The following is an 18,834-nucleotide window of genomic DNA, read 5'->3' on the forward strand; positions in this document are numbered from 1 at the left end:
TCATCTAATCAGAGAGATCACCTTTCCTTAACTGAAATATCTTGAAAATGCTTTCACTCATGTAAGAGAAAGATACAGGACATTTTATATGTTCTCATCACTGGAATACTTTATTTAAGTCAATAAAAATGGATTCACTTTCTTTATGATAAATTGAAAAAATATTTATTTAACTTAGGCCCACCAATATACATTTAATATTAATAAAAAATATTTGCATGGTTAATATTTACTTTGTACTGTGTTGTTATTCTGTATCAGATGTCTATAGTTCTTACTGTGTACAAAATTGTGAAAGAGATAATGAAGCTCTTAGATATTTCTAGCTCTCATTGCCAGTAACCCTGCACCACCCACTTCTTTAATGCTTGCCACCAAACATTATTTATTACAAATGACTAAGTCTGTGACTGAGGCTGATAAATACTTATTATTATATCGTCTTCCTTTGTTCTGATTTGGCCCCATTTCCTCCCTTCAAAGTTTATCTGTTCCCTGCCTCAAGTTCTTATGGCCCTACTTACTGACTGCCTAGCTATCCAATTTGGTCCAATTATTTGATCAAAGACCATGTTAATATGCAATCCAATAGGAGAAACATCAATGTATTTTAAAGGCTCTCGATGCCTTTAAAGAGCGATGTGTGTATATTTCAGATAATGTTGATGGTTATGGGGGCAGTGACTTTAGTTAGTGGATCCTCTAGGACACTCCCTCAATTAATCCATGTATGTGGTACAGGCTTGATTACATTTCATTTACTTGGTCGGTAATTTTTTACTATCTAATTAAACAAACAGAAATCTTACCTCAACAGTAACATCTCCAGCTTTTCCTCGGTGAGGAATTTCATATGCCTCCATCTGTTGCTTTGTGAGTCGTACTAACTTTTCACCTAGTTCCCTCCAGCCTTTTCCAAGCTTGACAGCTGAAGTCAGAATAGCAGCCTCTTGGATGAGATGTGTTACTAACCCTTGGCAATCCATCTTCATCAGAGCCTGCAGCAACAATTACATATCACAGTTAAAATCAACTCATTTGGTCTTTCTCCTGTAAGTTAAATTTTTCATTGTATTTTCTAGAAACTGGCATCCTCTTTCTCACCACACATATATTTGAGGCTTCTAGAATTCGAAAAGCTGAGTTACTTTTAAGCAAATCCAACCAGCAAAATACAGAGGATATGATTAGACCAAAATTAAGGGAGATTTAAGCCCAACTCAGTGACTAATTATAGGGCCTTGGGTAAACCACTCAACTAATATGTTTCTTAATATCCTAATTGGAAAGAGAGGACGTTGAACTAGACACTTACAAAGATACCCTGAGGTTCTAGCAGTCTATAATTTATCAACCCAGGGATGATTATTCACTCTGCAAAAAAATAATTCCTTTCCTTACCAGAGAATTGGCTATAGAATTTCTCTAAAGAATAAGCACACTGGTGCTGGTAAATATTATTTTACTCTTCATCAAAATGTGATTTAAAACTCCCCAGAATAATGCCTCTTGCACAAAAAATGAGATACTCCTACAACTGTGAACAAAGCTATAGATATTTAGACTTTAGAAAATCAACTCTCTCCCTTCACCACCAGTGTAATTGTGTTAAATAGAACCACAACTTAGTAAAGATAAATACTTAGTCTTGAACAATGCAAAATGGAAAACCATCGGGTCTTCCCTTCCCTTCCCTTCCCTTCCTCTCCCTTCCCCTCCCTTCCTCTCCCTTCCCTTCCTCTCCCTTCCCCTCCCTTCCTCTCCCTTCCCTTCCCTTCTTTCCCTTCCCTTCCCCTCCTTCCCTACCTTTCCTTCCCTTCCCTTCCCTTCCATTCCTTTCCTTTCCCTCCTTCCCTTCCTTCCCTTCCCCCCTTAGTTAGGCATCTGAGCTTTGTCAATCACCATGCATATTTCAAACAAATCTATGAGTTTCCCTTTGCCTTGAATAGGTTTTTAAAACATGGGATTAGATCTATCTATATCTCTTCCCTGTTCAAATAAGCAAATAAACATGTGCGATAGTGCTTCATCATTTAACAGCACTAAAAAGCTTTATCTATCATTATGAAACAGTAAGTAAAAATGAATGGCCAAGTAAGGCAACCAGTAAAGCCCACAGAGTATTCATTCCTATGGAAGCATTAGAAAGACCACCCATGGTTTTTATACATCGACTGTATTGGTCCATAAATTTACAGGGAGGAGTTATGACCTCAGAAAAAAGCAGCACTGAGCCAGCAGGCCCTGGAAGGCGCTTTTAGTAAATGGTAGAATGGTTTTAGCAACACTCATTCCAGTTTCTTGTTTTAAGGAAAAGAAATCTGCAGTTGGAGTTACAAAATCTGAGTTTAAAATCCAATTCCACAAAGTATAGAGCTTTAGGTAAATCACAAAATATCTGTTTAATGATTTTTAAAATGGATACTGTGGTAATACCACCTTCTCTAGCAGCCTATAATCTTTATGAAAATTCAATCAGATATTCAAGTGCTTTAGGAAATGTCAAGTGTCAAGTATATAAGGACAACCAGTCTCAATGTCTAGATATGACTGAGGGTTTTTTGAACCCACAGTCTCTATTAGTTCCCTTCCAGCACTCCAAATTAATATATAATTCAAGAAAAACATGTACTTATTATGCAAATAAAGTTTCAAGAGATGGCCTCTATAGCCCACGCTCCATCATCTTCTGGTCAGATAACCAGGCCCAAACCTCTCCATACAGAAATCCTCAAGCCTCCACTGAGGCATGTTATGAGTTTTTAGGAACTACTGCCTTGAATGAGCTCTCCACCAGCACTGCTTAGTCAGTCACCAAAGCCACTCACTTACTTAGCATACACCAATATAGTGCAGATATGATTAGGCTACAATTTCCAGATCATTTGGCCAAATAACCTTTTATTGTCGTCACTAAGAGAAACAAGAAAGCACTTTTCAATTCAAGCGTTCATGAGTTCATGCTGAACATGAGCTAATGCAGAGGTAATGAGAGGTAATGAGCTGCTGTAAAAGGCACATGCAGCTTCAACCAGGTGGATCAGCCAATGACTCTGAATGGCCTAGATGGAGAATTCAGCACACCGTCATAAAACTATCTCCTTAACAACCAGATATTGGGGCTTGGAAAATTTAACCCTGTCAGTATCACTGTAGAATCATAAAAATAATAAAGGAAAGAAAATGTTTTACATATACAATTCCTTGGTAAATTATTGTTGATGTCTCAAAATAAATTCCTCTCCAGAAATCTCTCTTCTCCACATGCACCTGGATTAGAGCTGGCCTCCTCTCTGTGAACCTGCTGGTGTAATCTTACTCATCTCTCATAGGGCACCGGCCTTGCACATTACAACGGCATTTACTACACACACCACTACACATAGTCACACAAGCTTCTACACCACACTATGCACACACACATTCATAACTGTTATAGGAAAGTAGAGTAGTTTCAAGTGTGGCTTTAGAACCAAAAAGGTCTCAAACCACATCTCTGATACTATCCAACTATGGGATCTTGGGCAAGTTTCCTAACCTCCCAAGACTCTGCTGGTAAGATGAAGCCCTGAGCTAGCTATACTTACTCTGAAGAGTTGTTACGGCTAAGTGAGAGAGTGTGCTTAGAGAGTTTGGCACAGGGTCAAACACACAGAGAAACCTACAGGAGTGTTAGCTATCATTATTATTATTTATACATTCATATTATAGCCACTTTTAGGAATATACTCTTGATTTTTCTCTTTACTTTTATAAAATACTGAATTTCCACTTTAAAGGCAAAACAGTTCTTTATCTTCTTTATGACTCTCCACTGAGCCTTACACTGAATTAAATGCTATGTTGAAAAAAAAAATCCTGAGAGTTCTATTAAAACATGAAGATTAAGAAGAGAATTAGCAATATCAATTTTTGGGTTGTGATAAGTTACATACACAAGAAGAATATTAAATTGATAAAGTGAAGGACGTTGATAATAAAGGTTTTTTAATTTTGATGATATATTTTAAAAGCAAGACACTGCAAATTAAAAAAAAACACTAAATAGTGGACCTATAAGAATGGACAAGTTAATTAATCTTGTTTCAGTTTGCTTTTTTTAAAAAGATTAATTTATTTTTAGAGAGTTGGAGAGAGCAGGGGTGGAGGAGCAGAGGGAGAGGGAGAGAGAGAATCTCAAGCAGATTACACACAGAGCACAGAGCCCAACAGGGCGCTCGATCCCAGGACCCTAAGATCATGACCTGATCTGAAATCAAGAGTCAGACACTAAACCAACTGAGCCACTCAGGCTCCCTAGAAAGAAAGCTTGAGCAGAGGCTGGGAGCAGAGGGAGAGAGACAAGCCCAATCTGGGTTTAATCTCACAAGGGCTCAATCTCACAACCCCAAAATCATGACTTGAGCCAAAACCAAGATGTTTAACTGAGTCTGACGTTTAACTGAGTGAGCCACCCAGGCACCCCGGAAGTTTGCCTTTATTTACTTTCATTTTATTGAAGTTACTCTGATATTTTAAGAGCTATTCAACTACTTGAGAGAGGAGGAGAAGAGATCTCTTAACTGATCTCTTAACAAACAGAATCTTTAAACTTCCTTTGAAAGATGATCCTCAGGAGCCTAGTTTCTGGGAAAATCACATTTGAATTTTAAAACTAAGAAATCGGGTTCTGGGTGGCTCAGTCCTTTAAGCATCTGCCTTCAGCTCAGGTCATGATCCCAGGGTCCTGGGATCAAGTCCCACATCTGGCTCCCGGCTCAGTGGAGAGTCTCCTTCCCCCTTGTTTGTGGTCTCTCTCACATTCTCTCTCTCTCAAATAAATAAATAAAATATTTTAAAATAAATAAATAAAACTACGAAATCAATTATATGATCTTGTAAGAAAATATCTATATTTGCTATAAAGTGACTAGTTTATTTGAAACTGCTGAGAATTTTTTAACTTCTCTTGTATGTTTCTATAAATATTCCCAAGTTAATAAAGTTCTCTATGGTAAACAAATTACTGTGATCAAGCAATACTCACCACAATAAGTTCATAAAGAAACTTCCTGGTATTTTTATCTGCATGGCAATCTTCCTTTAACTTCTTTACAATATAGGAAACTTTTTCTGATTCCTTGTCATCTTGTGTTTGGTCAAAATCTTCTAGTGCCAGATGTGAGTAACCCAAGACATCAGCTAAAACTTTCCAATCATAAACTTTTTCTGACACCAAAGTCAATACAACTGAGTAGATGTAAGTCAGTTTTTTAAAGGGTAGGGTAATTTGTTCAAGAAGATTTCTGGTTGTAAAGACATTATCAGACATAGATATTACTTGTTCTTTTGCAATCACCTTGACATTTTTGCAATGTACAAGTCCAACCTTACCTCTCAGGACTCCCACATACCATTCTTTCACTTTGGACTGCCCAATGGCTTTTACCTTACCCTCTCCAATAAGAGCTACTGTGTCCCCTTTGAAATATTCAAGTAAGTAGTCAATCTTTTTTTGTCTTAGCACTGTCTTCAGGGTTACCCCATAGTTGGTAAAGTTCATTTTTTTATCTTGAAATGTGGGATATTTCACACACACTGTTGGTAATAATGGAGCAGACTTGATTTTCTTCTCTTCCTGCAAATCGCCTGGCAGAGTTGAGAGCCTTTTTAGGTTTGGAGCTGGATCAGGTGTAGTGACAAAGAACTGTGTAACTGCTCTACCATTGGGAGGCTCCACCTGAACACGGAAAACAAACAAGTGCATTTCTCTGGAGTCAACTAAGGAAAATAAAAATTGTTGATTAACTACTTCGCCTGCTAGCAACTGCTTTTGTTTAATTTCTTTCCTTTCTATTTCTGCCTTTACTTCAAAATCAGGATCACATGTAGAAACAGAAATATTTAAATCTTGTGCCTTGTCAAGTGAGAACGAATGTTTCCCCCAGAGCTGAAACACAACCGGGGATGTGTTTTTTCCACCCTTCTTAATACCAGAGATTGTAAGCTTTCCTGGCATGTAACTGTGTCCACAAACTGTGAAAATAGCAGTGAAACTGGGGTGAATATATCTGGGTCCATAAATTCCAATGGAGGTGGTTTTGTGGATACAATCCCAAATGGTGGCAGCTGGTGACTGAGTAGCTTTAATTTGTGCAGCAACCACGAGATACATCACCCGGCTCAAGTCTGTTAGCTTGACTTGGATGATGTCTTTATAAATATAACAGTTGTTTAACACTTTGAAAGGGCCTTCTTTACCTGGGCTGTGTAAACACACCATTTCTGTCATGACTTGGCTGAAAGGATCCTTTCTCACTTCAGCCCCTATTTTCATCTCCAGCAAAATGCCTTCCATCGTGTTAAGGTTGCCTAACGTGATTTCCAATAGTGGGCTTACGGTGCATGAGAGATCATGGTTAAGCATTTGTGGAGGTTCAAGGAACGCCCTTAGAGACACCTCTTGGAATTCTCCCACAGCTACATGGCCTTGGGGCACATGAACAGTGATATCTGATTCAGGTAATTGTATTGACCCTCCTTGGTGGCTTAATTTGCAAACTACCATAGTCTCTGCAACTTGTGTTTGGGCCCATCTGGGACTCTGATTAATTATATTCAAATCCAGGCAGGAACGGGCCAGCTGGCGTTGACTTAACCAAGCCATTTTATAAGCCTCTCTATCATTCTGAAGCCATTCTAAGTCTTGTTCTAGGATCTGGCCAGAGTTATGTGTACTCTGATGGGCATGTGCTGTGTCATCTAAAATGTCCAAAAGTTCTGAAACACTTTTAGATCTTCCAGATGCCTGTGAGGAAGACTGCCTAAGCAACTGATGCACATCTAGTTCATCACCAGAGGAATCAAAAGAATTTCCAGTTTCTATTTCTCTAAAAAAAAGAAAAGGGTCTTCTTTCAAGATGGAAATATTATCTCTCTTCCGGTTATTTCTTAGCTGAGTTATGTCATCCAAAAACGGGTTAGAAGCAGACAGTTCATTCCAGAATGGATTTGTAGCCTTGGAAGAATTATTGCCATGACGTGTGAAAGGATCTGGCCAATTGAGAAGAAATCCTGGGTCTGGACAGTCTTGTTATTTAGACAAAAACAAAGCAAAACAAAGATGAGGTGGCATCCTGGGATACAACCAACGAATTCTTATTATAGCTTAAAAATTGAAGACTCTTTATTTTGTTTTTTGATCTCTAGTCTAATAGTTCCTGCAAAATTAATGTTAAATTTGCTCAAATTTTCATGTTATGAGGAAAGAAACTGTTCTGCCAGTTTATTTTGACTATATTTAATGTTATTTTATCTTAAGACACTATGATTTACAAATAAGTGTTCAAAAATTTAGATAATAATCATTTGAACACATTTCCTTGAAAATTACCCAGACTACATACACTTATACCTTATTGTTTTATGTTTCATTTTCACAAAAGAAAACCTCTGAACAAACAGAATAATTCAGTCAACTATCCAAATTTTTCTAAACACTGAATAGTCAATCTCATTATATCTAGGTTATTCATTTATGTTTTTCTTTTCTGATAATAGTCCCCCTGTAAAAAAATCAAATGCACCTGTTAATAGCTAAAGTAATTTAGAAAAACAATATGCCAAATTAGAGAGTAATGCATTTCTTAGATTATTTCCTGTAGCTTTGCACTGATAAATTTTAATAACATTGAAATTTTTTCATGAAAAATAAACACTTCATGAAAATGAACATTGAAAAATAGATCACCATTAGATTTACTATTTGAAGGAATTCATTGAGCTTTTCCAAGTTTAAAATGACAAATAACAGGTTTACCAGTATGAAGTGAAAACATGTTATTACTTTGGAGAGTATTTTAAGAATCGGCAACACATGAAAATATTTACATATGAACCATAAGGAATTTCTATGTATCTCACAAATATTAGTCATTTTTAAATGTTTAGAGCAACTCATACTTGGTCATTTCTCAATAAATATTGGTAATGATTCTGTGGACTTAGTGAAACTGGTGTTGCTTTCATGAAAATGAAAACCTACGTGGCCAGCCAAAATTGAAAAATGAATTCAAGCAAACTGTCAGACTTTTTTGTTTAATATATATAGAACTACATCTTAATTGAAATGGGTTTTAAACATCACATATTAAAAATTAGAATAAGTTTTTGAAAAATAAAAGTTTTATTTCTCTCATTTCCACGTTTCTTCAATCTGGTTTCATCTAACTTTCTTCAAACTCACCTTTCTTCTGAGGATCAGTTCAATTCTTTCATTCTTCATGAAGATTTCTGAGCCCACTCCACCCTCTAGAGATCTCGTTAACCCCTAAATTCATTATATTTACTGCATATATCATTCACTTAATAATGAATTTTTGCCTTCTCATAAGATTTATATAATCCATTGGCTGTGCTATTTTAATTTGCTCATCTTTTTAATGATAGTGTATTTCCATGATAATTTTATAATTTTATAGTTTTTAATCCTCTGTAGCTTTTTTCAGAGGTAGCCCTCCAATAGTTGTCAGTGCTGGGTAAAAAAATTACAAATTATAAATTCTTATACCTGTAAAATGGAAATTTCTTGGGGATTTTTGAGCTTCCATGTCAAACAAATTTCCTTCAGACTTACTTCGTGAAATTCCTCCTAGCCAAAAATGGGCTCTTTCATTGGTTGTCATTTTCCCACCTACAAAATAAATAAATAAATAATAAGTAAATAAATAAATAAATACTTTTTATAAGCATACATACACAGGTTGGCAGAGAAACTAAACTTAAAGTATTCACACATACTTAAATAGAAAACTGCAGGGCACCTGGGTGACTCAGTCAGTTAAATGTCTGCCTTAGGCTCAGGTCATGATCCCAGGAGTCTGAGGATCAAGCCCTACATCAGGTTCCCTGCTCAGCGGGGAGGCTGCTTCTCTCTCTCTCTCCCTGTACCCCTCCCCATGCTCTTGCTCTCTCTCTCAAATAAATAAATAAAATCTTTAAAAAAAATAGAAAAATGCATATAAAAATACTCCACATAGATCCTTTACTTCCAGTGGGATGCTGGACTAGATATCCTAAAATATGTATTGGTACTTCACTGAAAGATGCCTAGATTCTGGATTAATACCAACAAGCAAAATTAGAATGTATTACTGATCCTATAAAAAAAAGGTAATTAATGAAAATCCCAAGGATAACAAAAAAGAGTAATAAGCTGAAACTTCAATAAATAGGAAATCCCTATTTGGCGAATGGAAGACAAATATTCACAAAATTAGAAATTCTCCCCTAATTTCTTCTATACATTCAATGCAGTTCCAAGAGAAATCATAACATGGTATGTGTGTGTGTGTGTGTGTGTTTATAACTTCTTAAGCTATTTTAAAATTTAGATAGAAAAGCAAAGGGCTAATATTCAAGACAATCCAGAAAAAGAAAAAAAAGGAAGTGGAATATGCCACCAGCATTTATTATAAATATGTGCTAAGTAACACAATGTGAAATGGGAACAGAAATAACCTAAGGACACACAACACCCCTACAAACAGACCCACCCTCACATGAAAACTTGATGTATGACAGAATTCGCCACACAGAGCAGTGTAGAAATGACGGATTATTCAATAAATGGTGAAGAAACAACTTGTTGTCCATGCTTAAAAAAATTACATTGATTACACACAAAAAATCAATTCTAAGAGATTTAAACACTAAAAAGCAAAATTTTAAAATAGAGTCTAAAGAGTGATCTTCATGCTTTCTGGGAAGTAGAAAATTTCTTAAGCAAAGCACAAGCACAAAGTGCAAACCATATTTAAAAAGAATGAGAAATCGTACAGGTAGATCAAAGGACATCATTTACAAAAAGTAACAACATAAGCCAAAAAGTGGGAGAAGACATTTCCATTACATGACTGAAAAAGAAGAAAAGGATTAGATTCTAAAAGACTCCTACAAATCTGGGGCACCTGGGTGGCTCAGTCGGTTAAGCATCTAACTTCTATCTCAGCTCAGGTCTTGATCTGGGGTCCCGAGTTCAGGCCCTGCATTGGACTCCATGCGGGGTGTGGAGCCTACTTAATACTAATAATAAGAAGAAGAAATTTAAAAGACTCCTATAAATCAATAAGCAAAATAAAAACAAAATTATAGAAAATTTTGAATAGATCTAAGTATTTCTTTAAAAAGTAAACACAAATGATCCAAAAGTATATTAAAATATGCTCAATTTATTGGGAATCAGGGGAATGCTAAATGAGACCACATGAAGTGTATTATATCCATCAAATTTGCCAGAATTTTAAAATCTGCAACACCAATTTTTGGCAAAGATGTGGAGAAAGGGGGAAATCCTGTACACTCCTAGTGGAAGTGTCACTAGGTATAACCACTTAAAAATCAATCTGGCATCATCTAGGAAAGATGCTTATAGACTAGTACCCAGCAATTCCAATCTCAGTTATTGGTGCTACTAAAACCTTGTATACGTATGTCAGAAAAGATATTCATGAATGTTTATTATGTTATATTAACAAAAAACTGTAATCACCCAAATTACCCTTTGTCATATGAATGGATAAATAAGTATAGTGTTTTAATTCACTAAAGTACCATGCAACTATGAAAACAGATGAACTACAACTAAAAGCATCAGGATATACTAACTGTAAGCAGCCCGTTGTTGAGACTCAGCCTTCTTTACATATATGTTTTCTCTTTGTCCCATGACAAACCCTGAAAAATAGATATTTTCCAGTAAGATTTTACAGAGTACAATGACTAATCTCAGCAACGGCGCATAACTAACCTACCAGGTCAAACAGCTGGTGAATGACTGACCCAGACATAATTCTCATGAACATTATGGCTACTCCATACAGCCCGTGACTTAGGATGCCCTACATGCCTTCTCAGACTCAAGGTTCCCAACACTACATTCTGAAACTATCCCACCTTCTAGTTCAAACTGCTAGGCATGCTAAACTTCTACTTCTTTTTCTCCTTTAGGTGTTAACCACACCTCTTTCCCCTTTGACTCTTCTTGGCATACTCTTCTTTCAAGTTCTTGACATTTTATTTCAAAGACATTTATTCTATTTTTTAAAGAAATCAAAAGCCTTTTCTGGTGTCAAGAAGTAAAGAACAAAATGAAATGAGGAGAGAAGAGGAAAGGGAAAAAAGGAAAGGAAAGAAGGGGGAGAAACATGTTTTCCAAACATAATGGATAAACAAATGCAAAACGTATCTCATAATGTGGCATACTTAAAAAAATCAAATGGTGAAATAGCAGTTTTCTCCTCCAGTAGGTGAAGGAGAAAAGGGAAGGTTGGGTGAAAAACCAAATTGTGCAATATGCAATTTATACTGAAACCTCAAGTTTCCTGGCAGATCTTCAAAATTTTGTGGTTGATTTTACCAAATATAATGTCCAAAACTAAAGTCCTTGGCACACCATGGGTAGCCAAAGCTTTAGGATAGAAAACTAAGTACACATCCTTGAGCAAAATTAAGCAAATCAAATTAAAATGAGTAAAAAAAGGTTTAAATGAAAAAGTATTTTTCAAAAAGATAAAAGTATACTTTTAATGGAAAATCCATTTAGACAGAAAGCTGCCTAAACTCCTTAATTTCTTGTGGAGGAAAGAGCAGAAAGGAACACTATATCTAGGATTCCTTTGAGGCTAACAACCCCTGATGTAAAAAAAAAAAAATAGTTATAACCTAGTGAAATACAGTTAGAAGTCCTCAGCAACATAAGAACCAGAATGGTGACTTAAGCAGCTGGGGTCCTGGAGGCTCATAACATTTCAGGAACAAAGACACAGGTGGTTTATTAGCTAGAATTCTTTGGGAGTAGCCTTCTTCAGTCACCCAAGCAGATTTTCACTGTCCTTTATGCCAGTGGTTCTAAACCTCAGTGGTACCAGAATCACTTGGAGGGTTTGTTCAAAGACAGTTGCAGGACCCACCCTGTATCTCTGATCCAGAAAGTCTGGGGTGGCACCTGAGAGTTTGCATTTCTAACAAAGCGCCCAAGTGATGTGATGCTGTGGTTCTGAGTGGGTGGAGAGGGGCACATTTGAGAACCACATTCTGAAAACCACCATGCTAAGTTCTTTCCCCGGCCAAATAGATTTCTCCTTATTCTCTGGCTGTTCCCACTATCCCCCAACAAATCCTTCTCTGAATCTTTTTGTTTAACACACGTGCACGTGCACATACACAATCTCACAGGACTTCATCCTAAATATGACTTTTTGTCTTTGCATACAGGGAGGAGAGGTGGTATACCGGAAAAGCCTTTGACTGAAAGGACCATGATGGTGACCTATGGAGGGCAGTTCTTGTTTACACAGGTGCAAATAGCACTCACCATATTTATCGTTTCCCTGTGTTTTCTTACAATTAAGTGTCATACTCAATGGCAATTGCTCTCCCAAAAGGGAATTTCTAAATTTTTTTCTAAAGAAGCATGAGTCAGTCTTGGCTAGAATGAATAAGTGGGAAAAGAGCAGTCTACTACTTATTTAATTGGGGACACATTCTTGTCAAACATGACTTTTACAATACACTTATTCTGATTCTATACGACCCATTACTTTTTTTTTTCTTAAAAACAAACAAACAAACAACAAACAAAGTTTTGCTCTTCATTTATTTTACTGTTTAAACTAGGCCTTACGCAGTTAGGAATATTTACCAGCTGTACAACTTAGGAAAAGATCCCAGAGAATTTGGGGGTTAGGGGGAGAGCACTGTTTGCAAAAGAGTAGCCAGGGAAGCAATATCATTTAAAATAATTGGTCCTTTAAAATGTGTTCCTTTGTTGGGTTAAATAGGGGAGGGGATTCAGGAGTGCCTGAGTAGAGCCCTGCCTGGAGCCTTGCATTGAGCCCCCTGAGCCCAGGGGCTGGCTCTGCTCTCAGCTCAGAGTCTGTTTGTCCATCTCCCTCCCTCTCTGCTCCTCCCTGTGTGCTCTTTCTCTCTCAAATAAAATTTTAAAAATCTATAAATAAATAAATAAATAGTCTGAAAGGCTCATAAAGGAATCGTAATCAGCTGATGATGCTCACCCGGTATGATTTTACTTGATGTTACCACGGTGTGTGTAGCCTTACTGGATGTTACCCCCAGAGCACCTTCTGATGGGCTAGTGACATTTTCCGATTGGTAGTGTATATACCCTATAAGCCGATAGTTAAATAGTTTATCTCTGGTCATTATGATCAAAGATTTAAAAAACCTGATAGGGAGATTTTTCCCCAAGGAAAGTGGTTTTACAAGATTCTCAGGGTGGGTAGCAGGGACCCTGGAACTTTAAGCAGTATTAGGAATGCACAGTAGTTTCTATGATGCCTCTAATCTTGGTAACTCAAAATATTCCATTCTGTTAATATTACCATATCAAGATATCTATCACTTCCTTTATACATTATTACCCTTCCATCACTTGCAGAATTGAAGTTCAGAAAAATTATGATAATTGTTCAGGCTAACATCGTATTCGTGAGCACAAATCAAGAACAGAGAAACAGTTGATCAGAAATTGTTTTATGTTCAGCTTAATGATGTAGCCAAGGAACCTTCGCAGAAACCTCAGTGTGGAAGGGAAAAAGTAAAGGACTCTAAATAGATACACAAAAGAAGTATTTCAGGCTTGTAAACTAATAATAAAAATTTGCTGTCATAATGATATTCATTTTCAGGATGGAGTTTGTGTGTGTGTGTGTGCACGTGCGCATACACACACACCCCTTTCCTTGATTTAAAAAGAATTTGAAAATGTTTACAAATACTCAAACAATACAATGTATTTAAACAACAAGCAAGTGTATATTATTCATCAGTAAGAAAGTTAAAAAAACAGTTAAGTGATTAGGGCGATACTTACAGAGAGTTGGTAGGAAACCCAAAATAAATAATTTTACGAACATCATGCTTTAAGTTCCATATATTGCTAGCAATAAACCACAAATCTGCCTCTCCCTTTCTCAAAGAGACCACAACAAGGAAAACACTGTTAGCTACAAGCCTCACGGTGTGACCATAAAATATAAGTAAATCACTTAGCAGAAGCACCAGCATCATCTGGACTGCTGGGAACAACACCCTCACCCCACCCTTTACCCTAAGTTCAACACCGGGTCTCTTTCATGGAACTCTTTCTTAATGTGTGCTGATGGCATCTTGCCCAAGGGCAATCGTGTCAGATTGGATGGAAAGCAGTGGGTCCAGCTAAGCAGCCATCTGCCTCCTAATCCAGGTATGGATACAAGAATACATGTTAGGTTACAAAAAAACAGGACAGGTCATCCTGTCTGGTAAAACCTACCATATTTAGTTTCTTTCAACTGACTTTGTTTCCCTTTCTCAACAACCCACATGGAGTTAGATGTTCTAGCTCTTGATCAGGATAGAGAATAGTACTTCCTCTTGAAGACACAAATAATCAGCTAAGTTAAAGATGAGAATCACACTCTTGTGAAAATTGAGACAAGTGGGTCAAATGTAGGCCTAAATAGAAGATCATTCTACCTCTGTATATGATGGCTATAACATGGGCTGAAATGTCCCTCTGAACACAGTTGCATTACTGCTCCCCCACAAAAGCATACGAGTACTAACCTCCTAAGTCACAGAGCAAGGCTTTAGTACTTTCATTGTGGAAAACATTAATAAATTTGTTATCAAATGCCCACTGTTGCCATATAATATTCCCAGTGATGTGTCTCTCACATTTAACTTTAAGTGATGCATGCTCCTAGAAAACCTTCAAAGATAAATTAGCTATAAAATCTGTCCCTAGTAACTGAACAAGTTTGATTGTTGCATGGGTTCTTGGATACAATTTTGGCTATGTAACAGTGACCTTACGCCTTTTTTTTTTTTTCTTGCACCCTTCTGTGCAAGAGAAGCTTCCTGGCTTATACTTTTCAAAAGATACAGAGATCAACTACTGATTCTAAAGGGGTGGAACCTGAGTTAGATTTACATTGTGGTTAATGAAGCTGAATCTGTGGGACCCTCTGTTGCACAACCCTCTCCAAGGCCGTGAGCCTAATTCTTTGTTTTCTTGTAAGCTTCATATCCTGCAAAACTCAACCACTTTGTAGAATATTTGACACCATGAGATCTGTTTTTCACCTATCAGCAGTATTTTTTGTTTGTTTCTTATATGTAAATGCATTTTTGGCAAAGTAAAGAAAATACAGGCTTTGGGATTAGAATTCTCTTGTTTCAGACCTTGGGTATAAACTTGAGAAAGTTACTAAATATTTCTGTGATTTTATTTGTCATCTGTAAAGAAGAAGAAGAAGAAGGGGAGGAGGAAGAATTGCAAGTATTACTATGTATTACTTTTATTATTATATACTGAGCACAAAATCTTCACAGTACTGCTTTAATAGTCAAATGGAATACCGTATAAAAAGTGCCACAACCAGCTGACTTCCTTTTCTTTTCTTTTCCTCTGATTTCTCCCTCCTGTTATTCCTGAACATATAGAAACAATTTCTCCAACTGGACCCACTCGAGAAGCTTGAGTTGCTCTCCCTCAGATGGCTTGAGACTCACTCCCTAGGAGAAAAAAATGACTACTGACCAGTTGTATCTTGGGACTCAATCTCCTCTCCATCACTCCCTACAGAACATTTTAAGAGCTATTTGCATTACTCCTGCCAAAAAGAGTGCTGGGCTTGTGACAACAGAGGCAGTAGGGTACAATGAAAAGAATACAGGCTTTGAAATTAGACAGATGGGTTTGAAACAAAGCTTACAAATGAATACAGTGGTCTGAACATCACTTTTTCTCATTGACAGAGTGTAAAAATATCTACTTTAAGTAGTTGTAGCGATGGTACGTGAATTACATCTCAATAAAGCTGTATTTAAAAAAAAACCTGTTGTGCAGATTAAATACCATAAATCTCCAATTAATACCAATCACTGTTTAAAGTTGTTTTATTTTCTCACATCTGTGTCAGTTCTGTTAGTTTTAGCAAGAGTAAGTTGGCTACTGACAAAGATGCTTAAGGAATACTGGAAAAGAGAAAGGAGGAAAGGCACTGTGGAAGTTCCATTGCCATTTTAGCTTCATTGAGTATTCAACCCGATAATGCTCTTTTCACCTCTAAAGAGGATAATTGAAAAAATACTGAATTATTTCCCAACTAGAGTTTATCAATTCCTTTCAACAAAAATTAACGTTTTTCAGCTAATACTTGCCCCACTGTTAGTGGATAGAATTAATTATAAGATTCCCAATACTCTTTGCCAAGAGAAAAACACCCTCTGACAAACATTTTGTATACACCCACAGGCTTTCTTGGTTTGAACTTAGAACACTGGTGTGAATCATCTACGTATCATCTGACAAGTCTACCTTCTTGACAAAAAGAAAATGTCAGTGTTCAGTGGCTGTTAAATGAGAACAGAGTGTTACGATAATTGCTGTGAGAAGGAGCACGTGGATGAAGTTTGATAGAACCAGTAATATTTTAAAAAAGGAACACTCATTATGGCACATCATCCAATGTGTAAAGCAAGAGTTTCTTCTAAGTTCTCCACAATTTATCATGTCTAATTTTTAATGTTTCAGGGACTCGCCATGTTTTTATTTGTCAGTTTTGTAAACTGAGAATCGGGTGCAAAGTATGAAGTGTTTATCAAAGTACAAACTTGAAAAATACTAATATGTGTACCTATATGAATATATGTATTCAGATAGACGGATGGATGAATGGATAGATAGATAGATGGGTAGTTTTAGAGATATATATGACAGATTATATATCTATATCTATATAAATATATATATATACACACACACACAATTTAGTCAAACAAGAAATATTTTTGTTATTAATAATGCTTCGCTGTTCTCTGAATACTGGGAAACTAGAAGATTATTTCTGTTCTGAGAGACAGTTAAATCTTCAAAATTTCACTTATTTGAAGATAGTATCAAGTAGTGATGGAGTGTACAAGAAGTCTAAAGAAAGAAGTTAAAAGAAACCAAAATTTTCCTATGTAAGAATGGGAACCAACTGATGGCGTGGAGGGCTGGGACTGCAGGTGATTGCAGCCTTAAAGGGAGATGGGGAATAAGAAGATGTAACTGATAAGAATATTCTCAAGGAAACACCGAGGAGTCTCCATTGCCAGCCCTACCATCTAGTTCTCACATATAATCTGCAGAAATATCCACATGACTTACTGATGCAAAAAAAGTTTATACTGAGTAAGAGGTGTTGAGTCCTACTTGGATGAATAACAGAAAAACACAGCTTCCCAAGTGAACCTATGGGTTACAGGTAGGTAGACCCACCATCCATCTGGGTTTGCCCTGGACTATCCAGGTTTAATTCTGAAACCTCACAGCCCAGTGAAAACCAGGATGGTTGGTCACTGTAATTATAAATATGAGGGTACAAATACATGCTCTCACATGGAAAATGTAAAATAGTCAATGTAAATTCCTTCTATCTGTACAAATTTTTAAAATATTTAAAACCATCATGAGAAAGACATATATGTGTGTGTGTGTGTGTATCTGAGCTGTACAGGAATGATCAATTTTAATGTTTTAAATTCTGTTTTATTATTCTATTTTCAGGTATTATCCTAATGGAACAGCAAATTAAACACAAAGGAAATCATCCAGAATTGAGTGAATGGAATTGTCCATCACTGTCCTTTTTATTTCATTAAATCAGCCTAAAAAATTGAACCCACTCACTTAGCAGCCCAAATGGACTGCAAACCTTTCCAAGAACAAGCCCTTTCTCTCTCTTCCTTTCCATGCCCCCTTCTTTAAAAACAGGGGTAATACTCAGGTTTAAGAGTTGTTTCTCAGGGCACCTGGGTGGCTCAGTCATTGAGTGTCTGCCTTCGGCTCAGGTTCTGATCCCAGGGTCCTGGAATCGAGCCCCACATCGGGCTCCCTGCTCTGCGGGAAGCCTGCTTCTCCTTCTCCCACTCCCTCTGCTTGTGTGTGTGTTCCCTCTCTCGCTGTGCCTCTGTCAAATAAATAAATAAAATCTTAAAAAAAAAAAAAAAAGAGTTGTTTCTCTCTGCTGAGACCCTTAACTGCTTAGTGGGAGCAGCGGGCTCCTCAGGTACAGGTGGAGAAAATGGCAGGAGGCTCTGACTTGTGTCCATAGCACCACCTGGTGCCAGGTCAGGGTCCTCCCAGACTGCTGTTCTGGAGCTTTGTCCTGGTCAGCCCCTGGCCTGTTTGCCCTCACCAGGTTAGTGTAAAATGGTGGTTCTCAACAGTTCCTCTGCCTCAAGATCAACTTCAGAGCCTTAAAAAAATTATATGTAGATGCCCAAAATCTATCCCAAGATCTTGGGATGGAACCCAGGTATCAATATTTTTATAAAAAGCTCTCAGGAGATTCTGATGTACAAGGAAGATTGAGAACCACTAAATCATAATTATGAGATGATAAAAATATATTTGTTTTCATTTTGTTTGTTAGGCAAACATATTCCTGGACATAATAAAATATATGGCAGCTCAGGATGCCCAACCCTATGAGGCAACACTTCCAGGGGCGAAAACATGTATTAGGACATTGTACTAGACATGGGGTATCAGGGTGATAAAGGAAGACTGTAGGACTCTCTCTTCCCCGTGGGTGGCGTGGCCTTTCCTGGTATAGCCCAGGAATTGTATCTAAGACCAGTTCTGCTCTAGATTAGGGACAAAGGCTCTCTCCTTCCCACTGCTTTGCCGCGGTTTAGGTCTCCTGTCTTTCCTTAGAATTGTTAAGATCTAGATGGAGGCACTTTTGGATATTAAGAAAACATAAAAGCTGGCTTTTAGCATAAGTCTTGGTTCTACCTGTAGCT

The 18,834-nt window shown here is 37.1% G+C and overlaps 1 protein-coding gene across 5 annotated transcripts in view; it reads right to left on the reverse strand.

Annotated features, from left to right (window-relative positions):
* Positions 1 to 18,834, reverse strand: part of MACC1 (MET transcriptional regulator MACC1) — a 147,814-nt gene that overhangs the window by 12,916 nt on the left and 116,064 nt on the right. For 3 of the 5 annotated variants that reach the window (XM_027574385.1, XM_027574384.1, XM_027574389.1), the window contains 3 exons: positions 8,549 to 8,671; positions 5,027 to 7,068; positions 810 to 998 (listed from right to left, as the gene is read on the reverse strand). In XM_027574385.1, coding sequence (XP_027430186.1) covers positions 810 to 998; positions 5,027 to 7,068; positions 8,549 to 8,663 — 2,346 coding nt within the window. In that variant the 5' untranslated portion in view covers positions 8,664 to 8,671. Of the gene's footprint in view, positions 1 to 809; positions 999 to 5,026; positions 7,069 to 8,548; positions 8,672 to 10,644; positions 10,695 to 18,834 lie in introns of those variants that run through there. The other 2 variants (XM_027574386.1, XM_027574387.1) reach the window with 2 other exon arrangements.

Source organism: Zalophus californianus, chromosome 12, assembly GCF_009762305.2.
Source record: "Zalophus californianus isolate mZalCal1 chromosome 12, mZalCal1.pri.v2, whole genome shotgun sequence".
NCBI lineage: Eukaryota > Metazoa > Chordata > Mammalia > Carnivora > Otariidae > Zalophus > Zalophus californianus.